Raw genomic sequence first — 19,294 nt, 5'->3', positions numbered from 1 at the left:
AGTGCTTCGTGTGTGCTTCTCTAAATGGAGAGGATGATACAGAGCACCTGACGCAGAACTGGCACCTGACAGATTGTTAGATTCAGATAACCTGAGGACAACTCATGTCGTCGGCATCCTAAATTTGCGGACTCTGGAACCAGTTAGCGTGTATTTCCATCATGAATGAACAGTTCTCCGGAGCCTTCGCAAACGCGCCCTTGCTAACACGGTCTTTTCCCATGATGGTCTGTAAAGCAGAGAACATAGTAACATTTATGGGATGCACATTGTGTATTTTTCTTTACACAGATGGTCCTCCTGCCTTGGGTCTGAACCGCCCATTTTAAAATACATGTTTCTAACATTCTTGTACCTACAGAGAAAACGAAGTGCTCAAAGTCCAGCTGAAGAAGTACGTTGGAGCTGTCCAGATGCTGAAAAGAGAAGGTCACGCGGCGGAAGGTAGGAGCCGCCTGAGCCGGTGGGGAGGGGGCCGAGCCCCGGCGTCTTCATCGCCTCCTCGGCCGGGCAGCAGACACGCCGTGCGCGATGAGTGCGTGGGCTGACGAATTAGAAAAGCAGTGCTGGGTAGGGTTCCAGAAAAGGAATCAGATGGAAAACCCTTCTGCGTATTCTTGATAAATGCCTAACATTGTAAGACTTACTGCCTGTGGCTTACTAGATTATTAGCAATAGTCGTTGTCCATTTGTTAGGGAAACGTGTTAGTTGTATCCATTACTTAGAGAATTTTGCCTCTAGAGTCTTGAGGCTTTTCAAGGTAGTGAATCTGCAGCATGACAAAGTCATGTCAGGCCAGGGGTGAAAGCCACAGAATAATAACGTGGCAGAGAATCAGACCAGCACCAACCCCAGCTCTGGTTAAATTGCTTCATCGCTCTGTACCTCCGTCATCACATCTGTAACATGGGGTTCATTGGCAGTGTGTACCTCACAGGCCAGTCCACGTTGGCATCTCAGCCCAGTGCCTGCCATAGAGTACTGGGTACATTTTAGCCATTATTAATGTTCTTAATCAGAACACAACGAGATAGAAGAGTGACCACCGACCGACATCTCGCTCAGTGAGGTGGTGCCCTGTGCTTCCTCCCTGGGCAGTCGGGCTGCTCTTGAACTGTTATGATGCCACTGACATGTTTCTCAATCAGCCTGAAGAGGGGCTATTTAACTTGGGCTGAAATGTCCCGCAGCCTTCAGCTGACTGACCATTATAAGATTTGTTGAAAAAAAAAAAAACAAGCTCTCAGGGAGTGGACGTCTTAGCAAAGAGGCAGATGCTCCACGCTCACAGGTCTTGGAAGTCAGCCAGACCCGAATTTGAATTCGGGCGCAACCTCTGTAACGTGACCTCTTGGAGTAACTTGACCCTGTGGAAGAGGAAGTCACAACAGCGTCACGAGGTTGTTGTGGGGCTTTCCTGAATCCATGCGTAGCTTCTAGCATGGCACCCGGTGCTCAGTGTGTGCTCGGTAAATGGTAGTTATTTTTCCGTGTCCTGGAGGGAGGCGAGATTGGTGTTGCGATGTGGCTTGCCGAGTGATGTCAGCAAGGCTTGAGTTTTCTTTGGAGCTTTTGTGTTTACCACAATCTCCACTTGACCAGGCTCAGCATGTGCATTTTCTTTTCACCTTTTTTTCTTTTGGATGATGTATCTCACTGCACTCACAGCTGGTCTGTCAGGGTTCCCAGCCTGGGGGTTCGCATTGCAGAATGAATCCTGGCTTCCTCTCTGGGCTCGCCAGCCGCCTCGTAGATGCTGCTCCTGTGGCCCGGGATCCACCTCGTCGTGTGGGCTCACGTCTTCCGTGGCCTCCCCGTTGTCTCCGCAGCCATGGCTTTCCTAGTCTTTCGTTCTGTTCACTGCATGTTTTGGATGAACATTCTTTGTTTAGCCCTTTACCCTTTCGGAGCAAGTTCACATCTGTTCGACTCAGTTCCCCTCTGATGAGTAGGTATTTTCCCTGTTTGAAAGACTTCATTCCCGGAGGCTCAGGAAAGCTTAAGGGGCTCGTCTGCGTATCTGGGGTGGAGATGAGTGCAGGTCGTTCTCCTGTACATCCCCGGTTCTTTGCCTTAGGAGGTCCTTCCTGAGCGCGCAGAGCCTTCGCTGGGGGACCTGTTAAATGTGCCTCTGTTGGGCAGAGAGCGCCTTCCCTCAGCTGCTGTGTCTGTGGATCTGGGCTGAGGCTCTAGATTTGTGCGTATAGATACGTGACTGTCATGCAGGTGACCCGTGGGCCACGCTACCACCTTGTGAGAAATCTACACTCTCCCCACCCTGGCCTTTGCTTTGGTGCCATGAGAAAATTGAATGTGGGATGGGGGGAGGGGAAGCACCGCTGGGCTTGGATTTGATTGAAAAACTGCAACCCTGTGAAATAACGTTTCTGAGTAGGAGCATTTTTGGAGTGACTCCCCCCATAATGGGTCCACGGAACCTACAACGTGCAGACCGATTTCTCACAGGGACCCAAGTCCCTTTTCCGAATCCCCAGCCTGAGTGCTCTGGGCCAGTGCTGGCCTGTGCCAGCCCCTCAGCAGCACAGAGCAGGGAAAACACAGCGGGTTCTGCTGCCCCGTGCGGCTCCTGCCTCTCCGTTTCTCACCAGGCGGGCCTTTGGGACCTTCTCTGCCTGGTGTCCTCTGTTGCAGTTTAAGTCCTGCAGTCTCTCTGCTCCACGTACCTAGTGCTCAGAAGCACCAGCTACTGGCCAGACGCCAGCAAGCAGCCTCATTAAAAGGCGCATTTTCAAAAATGGCACTCTGGCCGTTCCAGAACTTTTATTTCATCTTTAAGTGATCTCATCTATTACTCAAATCAGGACCCACTCCTCAACCCCAGCCCCTTGCTGGCTCCAGTTGTTGGAAACTATGGAGTATGTGCCCTGGCCAGGTCGGGGTGCCGTGGGGTGCCCTTGGCAGTTGGTAGTTTGGGCTGTCCTGGGCAGGCTTGGGTGCCTTGGGGTTTCTGGGGAGTTGGAGGAGCAGGGGCAGGGTGAGGTTGGGGAGGGAGAATCCTTTTGATCACGATTCCTTGGCTCCTGATGTTAACGTGAGCATGGGGAGGTGTGCTGGCTTCCCAAACTCTAGGTGGGAATTCCACGTGCGTTTTCCGCAATACAAGCTTTTTAGTTTGAAGGAAGATTTTTGCATCTTTTGGACAACAAATTGTATATGAAACTGAGCCCATCAGTAGGGAAAATGGCTTCAGCCCCACGTGCCTTCAGGGTTGAAGAGTTTGCTGGGGCTCTGTTGGGATCCTCACTTCATTGCTGTGGGATGTACCTTCAGGATTAGGAAAAAAAACCACTTCAAATGGACTTTTATGATAGATGGTTGACAAGCTTTAATTTTATAGATATTAGATTTTAGAGTCCCACCCTCTTGCTTTAAAAGGGGGAGATAAGTGCCTCTAAGAGAATAATGATTTTACCAGCAAATGCGGAATAGACTTTTGGGGGGACCTATTAAGTAATTGAAAGAATTTTGTTTCTTCCTCCCTCCCTTCTTTCTTTCTTTCTTTCTTCACCCGTGCTGTGCTGTGCCGTGGAGGTTCCCAGGCTAGAGCTCGAATTGGAGCTATAGCCCCCAGCCTACACCACAGCACAGCAACATGGGATCCGAGCCACATCTGCCATCTACACCACAGCTCACGGAGACACCGGATCCTTAACCCACTGAGCGAGGCCAGGGATCAAACCTGAGTCCTCTTGGATATTAGCTGGGTTTGTTAACCGCGGAGCCATGATGGGAACTCCAAGAATTTTTTTCCTTATCGTGGTCCAGAAGTGAGGTCAGGTTATTCACCACCCAAGTGCTGGTTTTCTTTGATAATTTCAGAAGACTTCTCAAAGCGTATGTTTTCATTGGTGGTTCTGGATTTCTCATCCTGGAGTGTGTTGTGTGCTCCCTCCAGCTGAGAGCTGCAGCGTCAGGGCCGTCATGTCCATGAAGAAGTGGCTTGACAGTAAAACTTTGGTGTGACTTTTACTGGACATTTGACCAGTTCTGTTGTTAGGGAGCTTGGACAGTCTTTCTGCTCCCCCGGGTGCCCGCAGGGCAGTTTCACCTGACGGGGTGGGGGAGCGGGAAATCATTTGCCAAACTCAGGTTTTCATCTCAGGCTTATTGGTAAAGTTTGAAACTAGATGCATGTCAAGCTCAAGCTGGCTTCTTGCCTGGAGAGGCCTCTGGCAGCTCAGCAAGGGGCCAAGGGGCAGGTGGACCCCTTAGCCTCAGATGCTTCTCAGGTGGTCACACGGTTAGCAGGTAATTTTGTTACTACTCAGAGTTTATAGTAAATCCTGGCTCTTCTTTCCCCTCAAGTTCCCTAGAAGATGTAAATGCAGGGCTTAGACAAATAGTGATCAAAATAACTTTTTTTTTTTTCTGTCATTTTAGGACCACGCCCATGGCATATGGAGGTTCCTGGGTCAGGGGTCGAATGGGAGCTACAGCTGCCAGCCTACACCACAGCTCATGGCAACGCCAGATCTTTAACCCACTGAGCAAGGCCAGGGATCAAACCTGTGTCCTTGTGGATACTAGTTGGGTTCGTTTCCACTGAGCTGCAATGGGAACTCCCAGAATAACATTTTTACTACTGATAGTTAATTGGACCCTCCATCTGGACCTGTAGCCAGGATGACACTCCCAGTATACTGCTTCCCAGGGATAGAGCCAGAGACCCCCCCATGGGGCTTTGCTGGATCTGCAGAATTATGCTCACCTAGTGGGGACAGAGAGGGAGGACAGTCTGTGGGAGTGTGTCCCTTCTCAGGATGTCACCTGTACCCGAGTGAGAATCTCACCTTTCAGGTGGGAGGTGGGGAGCGAGGCCAAGAGTGTGTGACGGTGGAAGTTTCCCCATGGGAACCTGGCCCAGAGTGGGGGTCCCTCGCTGGGAGCTGTGATGACTGTGGATGCTGGGTGCCCCCTGAGAGAGATGCCAGGGCAGCAGGGCTGGGTCAGGAGGTCAGTGACTGGGCACCTCCTCCATCACACTGGACCATCTGGAGAAGGGCTGGGTCAGCGGAAGGAACGTTTGTTTCACTTGCTGCCGTGAGCTCAGGTGCCCTAGCTACACCTGCCCGCCCCCCCCGTCCCCCCCACCGCGTGTTGGCTTCATTTTCAGGCAGGTGTTTTAACACTGGCAGAAGGCTGCCAGCAATTCTCAGTTTAATCTTCCCAGCAAACCAACTGAAGAGAGCTGTTCCCCACTCTTTTCCTTGTAACCCATGCTCCCATCTTTCCCCCAAGACTGGAGCAGTGCTGCTTCTCCATTCTGAGTCACCTGGGGAGTTAAAAAAAAAAAAAAAAATCCTGGCACCTGATCACTTGGAACCACTGCCTTAGAGGAAATCACTTTCAAATTAATGAAGTTTAAGATGAGCCGATATGCTACAAATGTGCCAGCCCTCCTTGGTACTTGGCCAGTGGTAGAGACTTCGAATCCGGTTGACGCGAGCCATTGATGAGGACGGACATCCACCTCCAAAGGAGCCAAAACACCCACCCGGGTGTAAGCTGAGTCTCTGGCCCGTCCCCCCATGTCCCTGAGTTGATTCTACCAGAATGTTCTAGGTGATAAGATACACTCTCACTCTGGGCCCGCAGAGGTGGTGTCTGACAGGTGATCCAGAGGCGCTGGTCTTTAGGGGGCAGCCTCTGCCTGGGGCTGGGTGGCCCGATTGCTTAGAATCTCTCCCTTTATCCCGGGAAAGATGAGCTCTTCCCCTCTCCTCCCTGGATGCCCAGAACCCAGTCGTGGACCATCAGCCACATGGGGAGCCGGCTTGAAGCAGGAGGGGCTCAGAGCTGGATGGAGCTGGGGAGAAACAGAAGCGCTGGCTCCCCGCTTCTCAGTAGCAGCGGTGTGTGTGGGCCAGGCGTGCTCTGGGCATTTCTTCCTTTTTCCCTGAGGCCTCCTCCTTCCAGGGTGACGAGAAGCCTTTGCCTCGAGAAGGCGGGTGGAAAAGGCGATAGAACATTGAGGCAAAGGGCAAGTACATATTTTCCAGTTTGTGGGGATCAGAGTTGAATCTCAAGCCTATCATTTTAACAGCTCCAAATCCCCCCCCCCCGTTTTTTTGCTTTTTAGGGCCGCATGTGCGGCACATGGAGGTTCCCAGACTAGCAGTCAGTTGGAGCTACAGCTGCCGGCCTACACCACAGCCACAGCAATGCGGGATCTGAGCCTCATCTGCAATCTACACCACAGCTCATGGCAATGCTGGATCCTTCACCCACTGAGCAAGGCCAGGGATCGAACCCATGTCCTCATGGATACTAGTTGGGTTCATTACCACAACAGGGACTCTGGAGTTCTTGGAATAAATTTTAATCCTCGAGCTTCAGTGTTTTATTTGATGAGAGATAACAGTGTTGACTTCTGGCCTTATTTGAAGTTCCAAAGCGATGACATACGTAAAGTTCTAGGCAATTGTGGACATTATTTTGGACCAGCGATGCGTTCTGAAGGGCACCCAGGCTGTGGAGGGTCAGGGCACATTAGCAGAACACCTGTACATTAATTTCTAAAAGTGGGTGACTAATTGTGATAATTGTAGGGTAAACCTCCCTGAAAGCTTTGCAGTCCATTACCCTGATAAAACAATATTTGTGTGATTAGCTGGTTTCCTGACCTTTAAATAAAAATCCAGACAGGTAGCGCCACTGGAACCTGGCCCCTGCTAAGCATTCAGTGCTGCCAGCACCAGGAAGATACCCTGGGGACAGTGGACCACCTAGATATAACAGATACATTTTCATATTGATTTTAGATTAATAAAAAGACTTACAAGTTGCAGATGCACTTGAGGGTGTCCTTACTGGCTCCATGCACAGATGTTTCCAGATTGATTCTAACTGGCCCAGCTTGGGTGGCCCATTTCACTTAAACGAATCCTGGTGACCGGGTGTGTGTGATGGAGGAGTTAGAACTCAGACGGGCCTAGCCAAGGTCACAGGCCCATTCCTGGAGGCGGGTAAGGGGGCAACAGCCCCAACCAGACATTCTGATTGCGAATGGGAGAGTGCATTTGGCTAAGAGAGGATGTTGAGGGAAAACACAGATGATCTTGCATCCGCAGTGACCGGGGGAGCAGTGTAATGCCCGGATTTTTATGTAGGAGGGGGTCGGTGGTTTTGCTGTGTTTGGAGGCATCGTCTTGAGACTGTATCTGCGTGATTAGTCTCATGATTAGATTCGATAGCATGAGCTCTTTTTATTGAATTTGTATGTTTATCTGGGATAGTGTATCAGAACTAGACTTGGCAGCATAAAAAAGAAACCCTAGACAACACTTCTGTGAGGTTTTCCTCTTATCGCACATAAGTTTAGAAGTAAATAGTCTAGTCCATGGCTAGTGTAATAATTTCAGAATTGTTGGGAACTTAGGCTGCTGTGTTCTTTTTCACTACCATACTCAGTACGTGGCCTTTTTAGCATCATGATTGCCTCGTGGTACCTATATTATGGCTGGTGCTCCAGCCATCACATCTGTATTTCAGGCATGTAGAAAGAGAAGTGGGGAAGGGCAGAGTGTGCATATCACAGGTGAATTCTATAAAGATTTAAAACTTTAAGGATAATAAGCTTTCTTTAAGCCCCCCCCCCCCCCCCCGCCCCAGTGAATTCGACTTAAAGCTCTTGGGCTTGCCCTAATTTCAGGGAAAGTTGGGGAAAGTGGCTGCTTAATTGGCACAGAAGGTGGGACAATAGATTGTGGGTAGGCAGCCAGAGTCCCTGTCCCAGGTGGCTTTGAGGAAGGTGAGGCTCATGAAAATTATTCTGGGGTAGGTGGAAGGAGGGGTGCTGAAGCCCCCACAAGCCCCCCGCTCCCCACGGCCGCCCCTGCCTCAGTGCCATCACTGCTAGGAAAAACGTCATCAAAGATGTAGGGTCATAACTGCAAGATGAGCCATCCCCTGGTTCTAGAAGCAGCTCATGTGTCTCTTGAGACCTCCATGAGAGACAGTGTGTGATTTGCTCACCCCGATTTTATCCCCTGCAGGATGTTTTCCTCTCCTAAATTAGTGCAGAAGCAATTGCCTGGAAATACCGAGTATCGACTTGTGATTTTTGTTCATTTCCTTTTTATTGTTTGGTAGGAAACAAAAGCCCAGAAACAGAACAGGAGGAGCGCTTGGAGCGCTTCAACCCCCTCCTTAGGGGCGCAGGCCAGACACTCCGTCATCGTCCTCCTCGTGCTTTGTGATTCTTCTCGTGCAGTTTGTCAGCCAGCGGCTCCTTTGGTGCTCGGCTCCTCCTCCTCCTGGAAGCTGACAGGTGGCTTGTTTTGTTAAATGCCACTTTGGTTCTGACAACTGCTCTGTTTTAACTTTCTAATTACCGTTTTCATTGGCCAACTGGTCGTTTTGCTTTGCTTGAGTGGGTAATGATGTCTCCTACCTCTGCCGAGAGTGACTTGTCTAAATGTTTTCGTTTTTCTTGCACCGAATAGAAAAATAGACATCCTATAAAGAGAGAAAGCCCATCTCTTGGTCTGGGGTTATTTCCGAGGTTTATGGCTTCCATTTCATTGTTTGCATTTCGGAAGAAACACACTCCCTTCTCACCCCTCTCTGTGGAAGGCCTTCTCTCCCTTATACCTTCTGCTTGTTCCAGAATCTTCTGTCTGCCTAGTATACCTCCTGTTCACAGTCAGATGTCGTTGCTCCAGGAAACCCTCATGACCTCCCTGCCATCTTTCCCCTACTCGGTCACCTCCAGACCTAGAGTATTGCTGCCTCTTTTGTGCTTTAAAATTTTAATTTCTTCCTTTCTTTAGTAGAATAATATTGGCATATTCAGTAAACATTGACCAGGGACACAAGTTCCCTGAAAGTGGAGACGGACTTGGTTTTGATACCATTGTGCCCTCAGCTTCTAAAACAGATGCCTGACACCTGGTAGGTGATCAGTAGATGTTTGATGAGTGACTGACCGACTGGATTTATAATAAGAATCGCTAACATGCGGTTAAGTACCATAGGCCCGGCCCTGTGCTGACTGCTTACTAGGCCTCCTTCCTGTGAGGTGGGTACTCTTATCATCCCCACTTTACAGGAAACTGAGGCCGAGAGAGGTCAGAGAGAGTGTTTGGGGAGCCAGGCTGTTGACATTGAAGTCCCTCCCGTGTCCTATGCGTTAGATACTGTCATGGTCAACATCGTGGTCAAGTGCTCTGCCCGAGCCACATAGCTGGTGAGTGGCGGGTTGGCTCATTGATGCCCTGACACAGAATCTACCCCTCTGGAGCTCACAGACCGGGATGCCTGGGAGGGTACAGTAACCTGGGCTTCAGGAGAGGGGGTGCCTGGTCTTCCCAGTCCCAGTTTTCTCCCAGGAAGCCAAGCTAGCAGGCAGAACAGGTGAGGATGTGGATGGCGAGCCATGTGATGTGCTGCCTGGGTGTCCTTGACCCACATTCCCGGGAGGCATTCTGGGTACATGCTGTACCCCAAATTGCTTGCCTTGCCAGACCCCCCCCCCCCATCACCTTTCCATTTGTCTCTGACCTAAAGTCTGTTTTGGAGGCTCAGAACCTAAAAAAAAAAAAAAAATTCTCCTTGCCCCAGGTGGAGCCAATTAGGCCAAGCTCAGCTCTACCTTTAATTACTTTTGCCCTCATTTGCATCTGGCTTGTCTCATTATAATGCCATTAGCAGGGTTGCAGCCAGGAACAGCATGCACAGTTTTGAGATCTTGCTTCTGTGGTCTTGGCTTCCTTCTGAGTGCAATGAAGGGTTTGGAACAGACACAAGCTCACATATACCCCTGGGCTAGACGCAGCCTACTGGACTCACAACTGCTTGCCTGAAAATTGTCTTTCAGCAGTTTTCTTATAGAACAGCAGTTGGGTTTGCTGCTCTTGTTAAGAAATGAAGCCATATTCTTTACAGAGAATTTAGAAAGAGACAAGTAAAAAAGGACAAAATAATAATCGCAGACCCTGCGATTAATATTTTGAAATATATCCTTCCAGGTAGGTATAGTTCTTGGTATAGTTCTTGGTATAGTTCTTGGTCTGTGAACACTCTTGGGATAAACACATCCTTCCTAAAAAGCTCGGGGATCCCTTCCCCCCCACCTGACACATGAACTTTATGGGCTAAGAAGAAAACTGATGGCATTAAAAAAAAATAGCAAATAATTGGTAGGGATTTTAATAGGAAAATCAGGCAGAGGTATAGTATGACTATAGAATATGCCAAGTGCCTGGGAGCTGCCAGTCCCACATGTGCCAGGGTGATAGGAAGTGGGGTTTGATGGGCATGCAAGCTGGCTGCTGCTGTCTTGCTTCCTTCCTTACCTCTTTTACAGAGGAGAACAGGACAGCATCCAGGAAGGCTGCCCATACAGGGAAGTGTCAGAGCCTGAATGTGTAGACCATGGTTTTGGCTCAGAAGGTTCTAGCCAGTGGTGTGACCTGGCTAGATAAGCTGGCCTCTTTTGTGTGTTTTATTTTTTTTGCTTTCTATATGTTTCTATGTGGATAGTCTCTGTTGCTAAATCTTCAAGTTCACTAGTCTTTCTTGCTCATGCCACTTTGCAGTGGCCACACTTGGCTGCAAGGGGTGCTAGGAAACATGGCCTCTTTGTTTTCTGCCTAGATGTCCATGTGCTGAGAAAAAAATAATGGGTTTTTCTTACTACAGAAGAGAGTGGCTGTTAGCAAATATTAGCCACTTTTGCCACAGATTTGAATTAATTGCTATGCTGGTTTTGATGAGCAGGTGGGAGCAAAGTGCTGACTTTGTTGGCAGTGGCAGTAATGGGGTCCATTTCAGTGGAGAAATGGGGAGAAGTAAAATGTGAAAGATGCTCAGCACTTTCAAACTCTCCCCCCGTTTGGGTGAAGCAGGCCTCATCTTCCTCTTTGTGTTTTTTAACAAGGAAGGTAGCTGATTGCGTTGTGTCCCATGCTCATTTCCCTTGTGAATCTTGGGTGCTTTCATAGCATGAAGGATTAGACTTATCATGGGCATATTGTGCTAGTGATCAGCTAGGTCGGTGCCAAGAGAATTTGATCAAACCGAAATTTAGACACAGGTCTGAATCTTGGTTTAGTGCTCAACTACCATGTCATTTTTGGCAGGCATAAACTCACCTGTGCCATCTGTAAGGCGTGGATGGTAACTACCAGACTCAGTTAACTGTGGATCCCAGGTCTCTGAGGTCAAGTTTTAAACTACTCTCGCTCTGTCGTTTGGTCTCCCATTGGGAGAAGAAAATAAACTTTATGGTATTTTCTTGGTTTCCCATGAGTTGTTATCATACGTTCTCCCTTTGTTGGATAATTTGTATCTGGAGAGTATGACAGTTGGCATTTAATTGAATATGAATTAGAAACAGACTCTCAGTTATTTGCAATGATAAAAAATATTGGTTTAATGTATTAGAGTTGATTTCAGTAAAAGCAGTGACGGCATGGCTTGTTTTTGATATGTTGTTTTCTATAATTATTTTATTGGAGTTTTACAAAGGAGTTATGTATATACCCTTCATAACAAGGCCAACCATACCAAGACATATAAAGAAGTTAATCTCCCTCAATGCTGCCCACTTGAGACAACCAGAGTTAATTGATGTATGTAAACTTAGGCAAATCGATACTCCACAAACATAGGCATACCTGTTCTACCTATTCCATTTTTTTCCCCCCTCAAAAATGGGGTTACGGTCTCTCACAGGGTGTATGGTGGGTGTGGTGCCATCTGTTTTTGTAAATAAAGTAGTTTTATTAGAACACAGCCAAGTCCATTCGTTACGTATTGTCTGTGTACCTTCTTGATACGATGGATGAGAGAGTGGTTGGAACAGGGACACATGGCCTGAAAATCTGAAAAACCATCTAATCCCTTACAGAAGGTCTCCTGACCCCTGATCTGATCTACTTGGCCTTTCTCAGGAACAGTCAGGAATCTTCCTCCACGTCAGTAGATGCAGATCAAAGTTATTCTTTTTATTTTTAAAATTGAAATTTTTACTTTTTGTCTTTTTTTTTTTAGGGCCTCACTCATGGCATATGGAAGTTGGCAGGCTAAGGGTCAAATCGTAGCTACAGCCACACCAGATCCAAGCTGCATCTGCAACCTACACCACAGCTCATGGCAACGCTGGATCCTTAACCCACTGAGCGAGGCCAGGGATTGAACCACTGATGCTCGTCAGACTCATTTCCACTGAGCCGTGACGGGAACTCGCGAAGTCATTCTTTTTAATGTCTGCATATCAGTGCTCATCACGAAGCTCTTGCTCTGACTTTGAAAATTGTTCCGCCATAGGTGGCATTTAGCTTGATTCCAGGGTTTTGCCATCACAAACAGTATTTCATCAACTCCCTATATGTCTGTTGTGTCTGCGGGCTTCATTGGCATGGGAAAGTGTTACGGAAGTGCAGCTGCTTTGGGGAAGCAGGGCTTCCGTGCATTCAGTTGCCTTTTGGTTTAACACCAACATGTCATGTCATCAGATGTGCTCTCTGATCTGACATCTTTTTTTTGGAATCTAAGTTTTTTCCTGAAAGTGATTATCAATCCCTTGTGACTCTACCTCTCAGTAAGAAACATGCTTTTGAGGCACACACATTTGTGTGTGTATGTATGTGAGACACAGCCTTCCTAGAATAACTTTTAAACTTGACTATGTGTAAAACGTTCTTATATTGTGTATCCTCTTCTGTTCCATCTTAACAAACATCAGTCGTGAGTCCCTGAATTATTTTTACCATTCCAATAAAGGTCCACAACCTATAGCTGAGAAACATCATTTTCTAGAAAATCTAGTTAAGTTTGATGTTTCATTTATGGTCAAGGCCATGCCTCCTCCTCCCCTTCCTTATGTAAGGTACAAACATTATTTTTCTAAGTAAAAATTCATACATATTTTAATACATAATATCTTTACAGTTGCAAAGTGAGACCCAGACCACTTACCTTTGGAAATGAGAGCCGTTTTTTGTGTTTTGCCGAAGAGAGTGACTATGGAGGCTTGGCTCCTGTGCTGTGTGGACACACCTGTTAGCCAAGCCACCTCATGTGTGATTTGTCCTCTCTCAGGTGTAGCCCAGTCAGTCATAATTGATCGTGACCTCCGCATTAACATACATTGCCACCCCCTGCTCAGCCTTGACTCCCATTCTGTCCTCTGCTGAGTGTTCTGCGGGCTTTGGCCTAGACCAGCCATGCAAACTGTGATTATGCTATTCCCTCTGGGTCTCTTGAGGCCTGCCGCCTTATTTTCGTAATAGAACTCCCCCCCCCCTTTGGTAAACAGTGAAGCCAACTGAAGCTAATGAGACCGTGTATTATCTCATAGAACTTTCTCAGGTGCAGGTCTAGCTGGATCCAGGTGCACAAGCAATTTACCAGGAAGCTCTGTCTCTCTGCTCCTTGGTCCTGCCTCAGGTTCTGGGAGGTTTGTTTCATGTCCAGGTAGTTTATCTTTCCCGGAGGGCGGAAGAGGTAAGATTGGAGCTGGAGAGACAGGCTGGGGTCCGAGCGAGGATCACTCCATGTGACCTGCAGAGAGGCTTAGGTTTTATCCTCAGGCTGGGGAACCTGGTGGAAAACTTGAAGCGGGAAGTGACACGAGTCAGTTTGCATGTTTTCTCCCCTCACAGGAAGATCTTCCTCACGTGTTGTGTTGTTCTGTGCGTGTCAGAAACTGGATGCTGCCTGATAGTTACTTTCAGACACCTAAAATATTTTTCTTTTTTTTAAAAAAAATTTCTGACATTGTTTGAATTTAATGATTCATATTACGAATTATTCATGAAAATGATCTTTTAAGCCTCTTATAATAGCTGAAATTATCCTTCATTAGATACTGACAGTTCCTGTGATGGGTGTAATTATAAAAAAAAATATTCTTAGGCTAGCTATATTCTGCAGTGTTAAAATTACGCAAATGAGCAAGGGATAAGAATAGAAGCTGAGTAGGATGGTCAGATTTTATGGGGGGGGGGGGTGGCAGCATTGCCAGTTTTCTAAAAATGAATAAATATGTGCTGTACACATTAAGTACGTTTTTATTACAGTCTGCCTTGATGCCCACCCTCTCCTCATTGGCAGGGGAGCAAATTAATTTTAGTGCCCTGAATTGTTTGTAGCTTCTGCCCATGTATGAATCGCATAAAAGAGAACTTTTTTTTTTCTTTCTTCCTTCCTTCCACTCAGCATTTTCTGCCAGGCAGGCTGTAGTAATCTCTGATCATTGTGAAAAATGGCAAGCTTGTTGCTAATACAGAGCTGCTGAGCTGGGAGGGGAGGGGAGGGGAGGGGTTGGAGGGTGGGGGCAGCAGACCCAGGCCAGCAGCAGGGGTGTGGCGAGAAATCAGGACTGCATGTCATTCGCGTCCCAGGGATGGCCAAGTGGGATATTCATGGCTTATGGGGACCAACCTACCTCTTGGGATTAACTTTGACAACCTCGTGGGAAGGCTCTGGGTCTGGAAGAATTGAGGAGCCCCGTAAATCGTGCCAGCCAGGGTCTGGCGTGACATGCCCCTGCCTGCTTCTCCAAGGTCTCTGCTAAAAACGCCCTTTTCTTGGCATTCCTGTTGTGGCTCAGCTGGTTCAGAACCTGACGCGTATCCATGAGGATGTGGGTTCCATCTCTGGCTGTGCTCAGTAGGCTAAGGATCTGGCATTGACACAAGCTGCAGTATAGGTCGCAGATGAAGCTCTGAAACCATTTCGTAGGCTGGTAGCTGCAGCTCCGATTTGACCCCTAGCCCAAGAACTTCCATATGCTGCAGGCGTGGCCCTAAAAATACAAAAAAAAAAAAAAAAAAAAAATGCCCCCTTCTGCCTCTTCCTCACATAGTCCTATACCTTCTTGGGGGCTCTGTGGACCTCTGAGAGAGCGATGAGTTAATAGGGCACCATCACTGTCCAGTCTCAGGTCAACTCACAATTAAAGCAGGTGGCGTGAACTCTCCCATCTCCCTGTCTTTGCGTGGACTGTTCAGCAAAATGTGAGAGGGTGACTTTTTTTTTTTTTTTTTTTTTTTTTTTTTTTAAAAGGGCTGCCATTTTATTAGTGCTTACTCCACTTGAGGAGCTGTCCACTTAATCCTCATGTCAGTCCTAGATGCCGTTACGATCTTCACTCTGCGAGTGAGGAAACAGAGTGCTTTAGTCACTTGCCCAAGATCACACAGCAAATGAGGAAGGTGAAGCAGTGCTGGTAAATTTCCATTGATGACTGATGAGTGGGGGTGAGGGACCTGATCTGTCCACCCAGGAGGTTCGCAAACAAGCTTGGATTTCTTCCCGCAGATGCAGATGCGTCTTCAGAGCTCTCCTTTTGCTCTTTCCTCCTGGGACCTCAACTGTCAGGCTCTGGGTCCCTGCCTTGCTGGCTGCTTCTGTGCCCAAGTGTGGCGTGTACCGCCCTGCTTGTGTACAGGGCCCCTGCAGTGTGCGGACGGCGTGGTGTCTTTCTTCCTGGTGCCTGAGCAGCCCTCCTTCCTGGTGTTTGCTTTCATTCCAAAACGTGCACAAAATTCTTGATGCCTTCAAATGACGGGACGCGGATAGTAACTTTCCATAATCTCCTAGAGACTGGAGGTGGGCACACGTTTTTTGCAAAGGCCCAGAGGTAAGTATCTTGGGCATCGGAGCGGGTCTCTCTCCTGGTTGTCTTCCCTTTCTGCTCTTTCTTTATTTTTCTCCCCGTCCTACTCTTCCTCCTCCTCCTAAAAGGTACGGTTTTTACAATAAAATAGACCACAGGCTGGCTTTCCCCGGGGGTGTCGTTTGCCAGCCCCTGTGGCAGACATTTGTTGGAGTTAAACTGCTTCTCTCCAAACAATGAACTGCCCTTGCTCTGGCGGGTCTGATTTTTGGCTCATGTGGTTTTTCTCTCGCGTGTTGTGCCTGCTTGTCTCTGCAGTGCCCTGGACCCACGTCGATACCTTCTTCTCTTCCCTGTTAATCTCATGCCGCTCATGCCCGTTCTGGTTTTGCTCCGGCCATGCTGGTGTTCTGGAAGTTTCTCAGCGATGCACAGCTAGTGGGGTTAAAGGTGATGATTTATTTGCTTCTTCAGACTTTTCTTTCCATAGTTTCCACAGGAAAAAGTCCACTTGATACAAGGCAACCACCAGCCTGTGCGTTTGTACACTGCGTTCCTCTGGGTGGCTTCTCCTGAGTTTGTGACCGCAGGGTGAGGAGTGGGAGGCTGTCTGCTTGGCACTTGGTTGCCCTCATGTCCACCTCTGGCCAGCCTCCTGAGGTCACTAGGGTAGATAGCCTTCTTCTCACTTTCTTGTTTCTTGACACCTGGGGTGGGTGTGTGGAAGTTCCCAGGCCAGGGATCAAAACCACACCACAGCAGTGACACCACCCAGTCCTTAACCCCTGGGCCACCAGGGAACTCCCTCTTTTCACTTTGTGGGAGAGAAAACTGAGGCTCAGCACAGGGTTCTGTACCCAGCTCATGGCAGACCTGGGGAGTGAAGTCAGGTCTTTGGATTCCAAATCTAGAACTCTGGCTGTGCCTCCTTGGACTTGAGGGATTCCGGAATGCTTTGTGCTCATGGTTGAGAGCAGGGTGTCTGGAGTCAGACCATGTGGGGGTGAGCCCCGCTCTGCCCTCAGCAGCTCTGTGACATTGGGTAAGTTCCGTACCCTCTCCGAACCCCTGCTTTCTTATGTGTAAAATTGAGATAATGTACCACCCCCGTGGGATGTCAGGACCATCGAGTGAAACCAGTGACATCATGCTCAGGAGATGTTAACTGATGATTGTTTTTGTTTTTCAACTTTTTTCTTTTTTTAATTTTTATTTTTAACTGTGGTGAAATACACATAACAAAATTTGCCACCTTAACCATTTGTCGTGTGCACGTGGGGAGGTGCATTCACAGTGGGGTGCAGACCACCCCCCGAAGGCTTGTGGCCTTGAAGAGCCGGCTTCGCCTTCTGAGCACCCGGGGGGGAGTGGCATGCCCGCGGAGGACGTGGCAGCGGCTCTGCCCTGTGGCTGCCCAGCCTGCAGGGCCAGGTGAGGCGTTTAGACCTGGGGGGCCGCCTCCCTCCCGGCTGCGGTGCCCGCTTCCTCCTTACGTCTCGGGCCTCCACGCCATGGTCATTTCCAGCATGTTCTCATCATTCCCCTCTTTTACATAAAGAAGAAACTGAGTCTCCGGGAGGCTCACAGCATGTGTGGGGCCACATGGCTCCAAGGGGGCAGAGTGACGTGGAGGCTGGAGCTCGTACTCTCACCCAGGGCCTGGCTCTGCCCTGGCAGCCTCGCGCCCTGCCCGCTTCCTTGTTCTTGGAGGTAGGTTTTCCTCAGCATGTGAAACACTCGTCCGCTTGGGTGGTAGATTGTTGGAGGCACCTGCTTCTGACTTCAGGAATGAAATTTTCGATGTGGCAAATTTTACATTCTTCCCCCCCCCTCCACCCCCACTCCCTTCTTTCCCCTCGTTCCGCCCCTCTTCCCTTCCTTTCCCTCTCCCTCCCCTGCCTCGTTCCCTCCCCTCCCCCTTCCTTCCCCACACTCCCCGGCTCCCTCCCTGTCTCTGACACATCACTATAGAGGGCCTGTCGTGGAGCAGGCCCACTGCCCATGTCTGGGTGCAGACACGAGACAAAGTCACTGCCCTCCGAGCTCATGGATGAGAAGGGCAGATGGACGAGTAGGGAGAAGCTACAAGACAGCGTGATTCACCCCCTAACATGGCACTGAGGAGAGTCCAGGTGTGGCAGGAGTGTAGCAGGAGTCCCGCCTGGTCTAGGTCTGGGGAAAGCATCGGTTCTTAGAGTAGGTGCCATCTGATGGGCGGGTTGGGAGCTGAGAAGGAAGTTCCCCAGGTCAAAAGATGGAGGAGACAGGCTCAGCTTTCTGAGGAACTCTACAGAAACTGTCTGTGCAAAAGCAGGGCGGGTCATAGAATTTGATCTTTCTCTAGTCAGAAGTTTTTTGTTTTAAATAGCAAGCAGACACAAAACCAGATAATCCACTGAGACAAGCTTGCTGGAGTCCCAGCTCCGGGTGCTTTTGTATGTTCTCACAGCACCTCATGAAAGAGCCAGGGCAGATGTGACAGCATTCTAGGGCAGGATCCGTTAGCGTGCGCCAGAGATTTGCTGGCTGCACACAAGGCCAGGTTCGGATCAGGCCTGGGCCCCTCCCAGAGGGGGAGGCCAGTTGGGATCTCGGAGAGACAGCAGTGAGCGATGGCTTGGAGTGAGAGCTTATTCTCTGCTCAGAAACTGAACCTGGGCAGCCTGGGTGAAAACCAGGAATCCTGGCCGCTAGGTTAGCGAGAGGCTACAAGTAGAATTGCCCTGATTCTTGCCCCTTGTTGAAAGCAAGAATGTTTCAGGGAGGCCAAGACTGTAAAATCAGGTAGAAAGTTTATTGTTAGAGTCACAGGGTAATAACATGTGACTACACAGAGCAGAGAAGTAGTTTATTTAAGTCAGAAGCAAAGAGGCAATACACCCGTTGAAGCGGAATGTGGGTAGGGGCGTCCCTGAGTGAGGAGAGCTCCGGAGAGGCGATTTAAATTGCTTATGTAGGACAGTTCTTCCGCATCTTTGTCTGTAGCCAGTTATCTTTTTTAATTCTCACACCTGACTGGACACAGGACCTCCCCAACATGCGTGCGCATCTTTTGTCAGAGATGGATTCCAGAGCAGAGGGTGCCAGGACCCTATCAGGACTTATGATGACCTTGCACCCCCTCCCTTTCTGCCGCCTCGGAGTCTTTCTGCACGTGTGTGCCTGGGGAGCTCTCCTTGACCCCAGGAGTGATGGATGCTGTCATCTTCTCTTTTACTCCAGCAGAGCTCAGCTCCGGCCGTGACCTTTCTTCTCGACGTGTCAGAGAGAAGCCAGGCCCAGTTTCCTCAGCCCAGGGGCCCCTCTGCCTCCCCCTGCAGTTGGGCTTCCTGGATGCTCTCCTCTGTTCTGGCAGGACAGAGAATGTGTTTGGCATCTCTGGCTGACCTGTAAACCTCGAGCTCCCTTCACTTCAACAAAAAATGGTTTCTGTCACCCATTATTCTGCGGGGCCACGCCTGTGGTGGAGGTCAGAGATTACAGATGGCTGAAGTCTCATTATACCTCTCTTCTAAAAGCATCTTGCCTGCTCAGCCCTGGGTGTGTTGGAAAGTTTGCATTGGGCATCTGGCTTAGCTCAGGTCCAGGGTGCAGGGTCGAAGCAGCAAGGAAAGTGCCAGATCCTTTCCTGGATTTTTTGAAGAGTTGAGGGGCTGGGTAGGGGTTATGACCAGAGCTCAGCCAAGCCTCAACAAGCTGTAGCTGTC

At 49.0% G+C, this 19,294-nt stretch overlaps 1 protein-coding gene across 6 annotated transcripts in view; it reads left to right on the top strand.

The window, feature by feature from the left end:
• The window catches only part of SNX29 (sorting nexin 29), a 548,686-nt gene that overhangs the window by 205,340 nt on the left and 324,052 nt on the right, over positions 1 to 19,294 (top strand). For all 6 annotated transcript variants that reach the window (XM_021088060.1, XM_021088058.1, XM_021088059.1 and 3 more), the window contains one exon: positions 362 to 444. In XM_021088060.1, coding sequence (XP_020943719.1) covers positions 362 to 444 — 83 coding nt within the window. The remainder of the gene's footprint in view (positions 1 to 361; positions 445 to 19,294) is intronic.

Source organism: Sus scrofa, chromosome 3 (assembly GCF_000003025.6).
Source record: "Sus scrofa isolate TJ Tabasco breed Duroc chromosome 3, Sscrofa11.1, whole genome shotgun sequence".
In the NCBI taxonomy this organism is placed as follows: domain Eukaryota; kingdom Metazoa; phylum Chordata; class Mammalia; order Artiodactyla; family Suidae; genus Sus; species Sus scrofa.
Note: the sequence above shows the minus strand (reverse complement) of the source record. Positions and strands in the feature narration are given on the sequence as shown.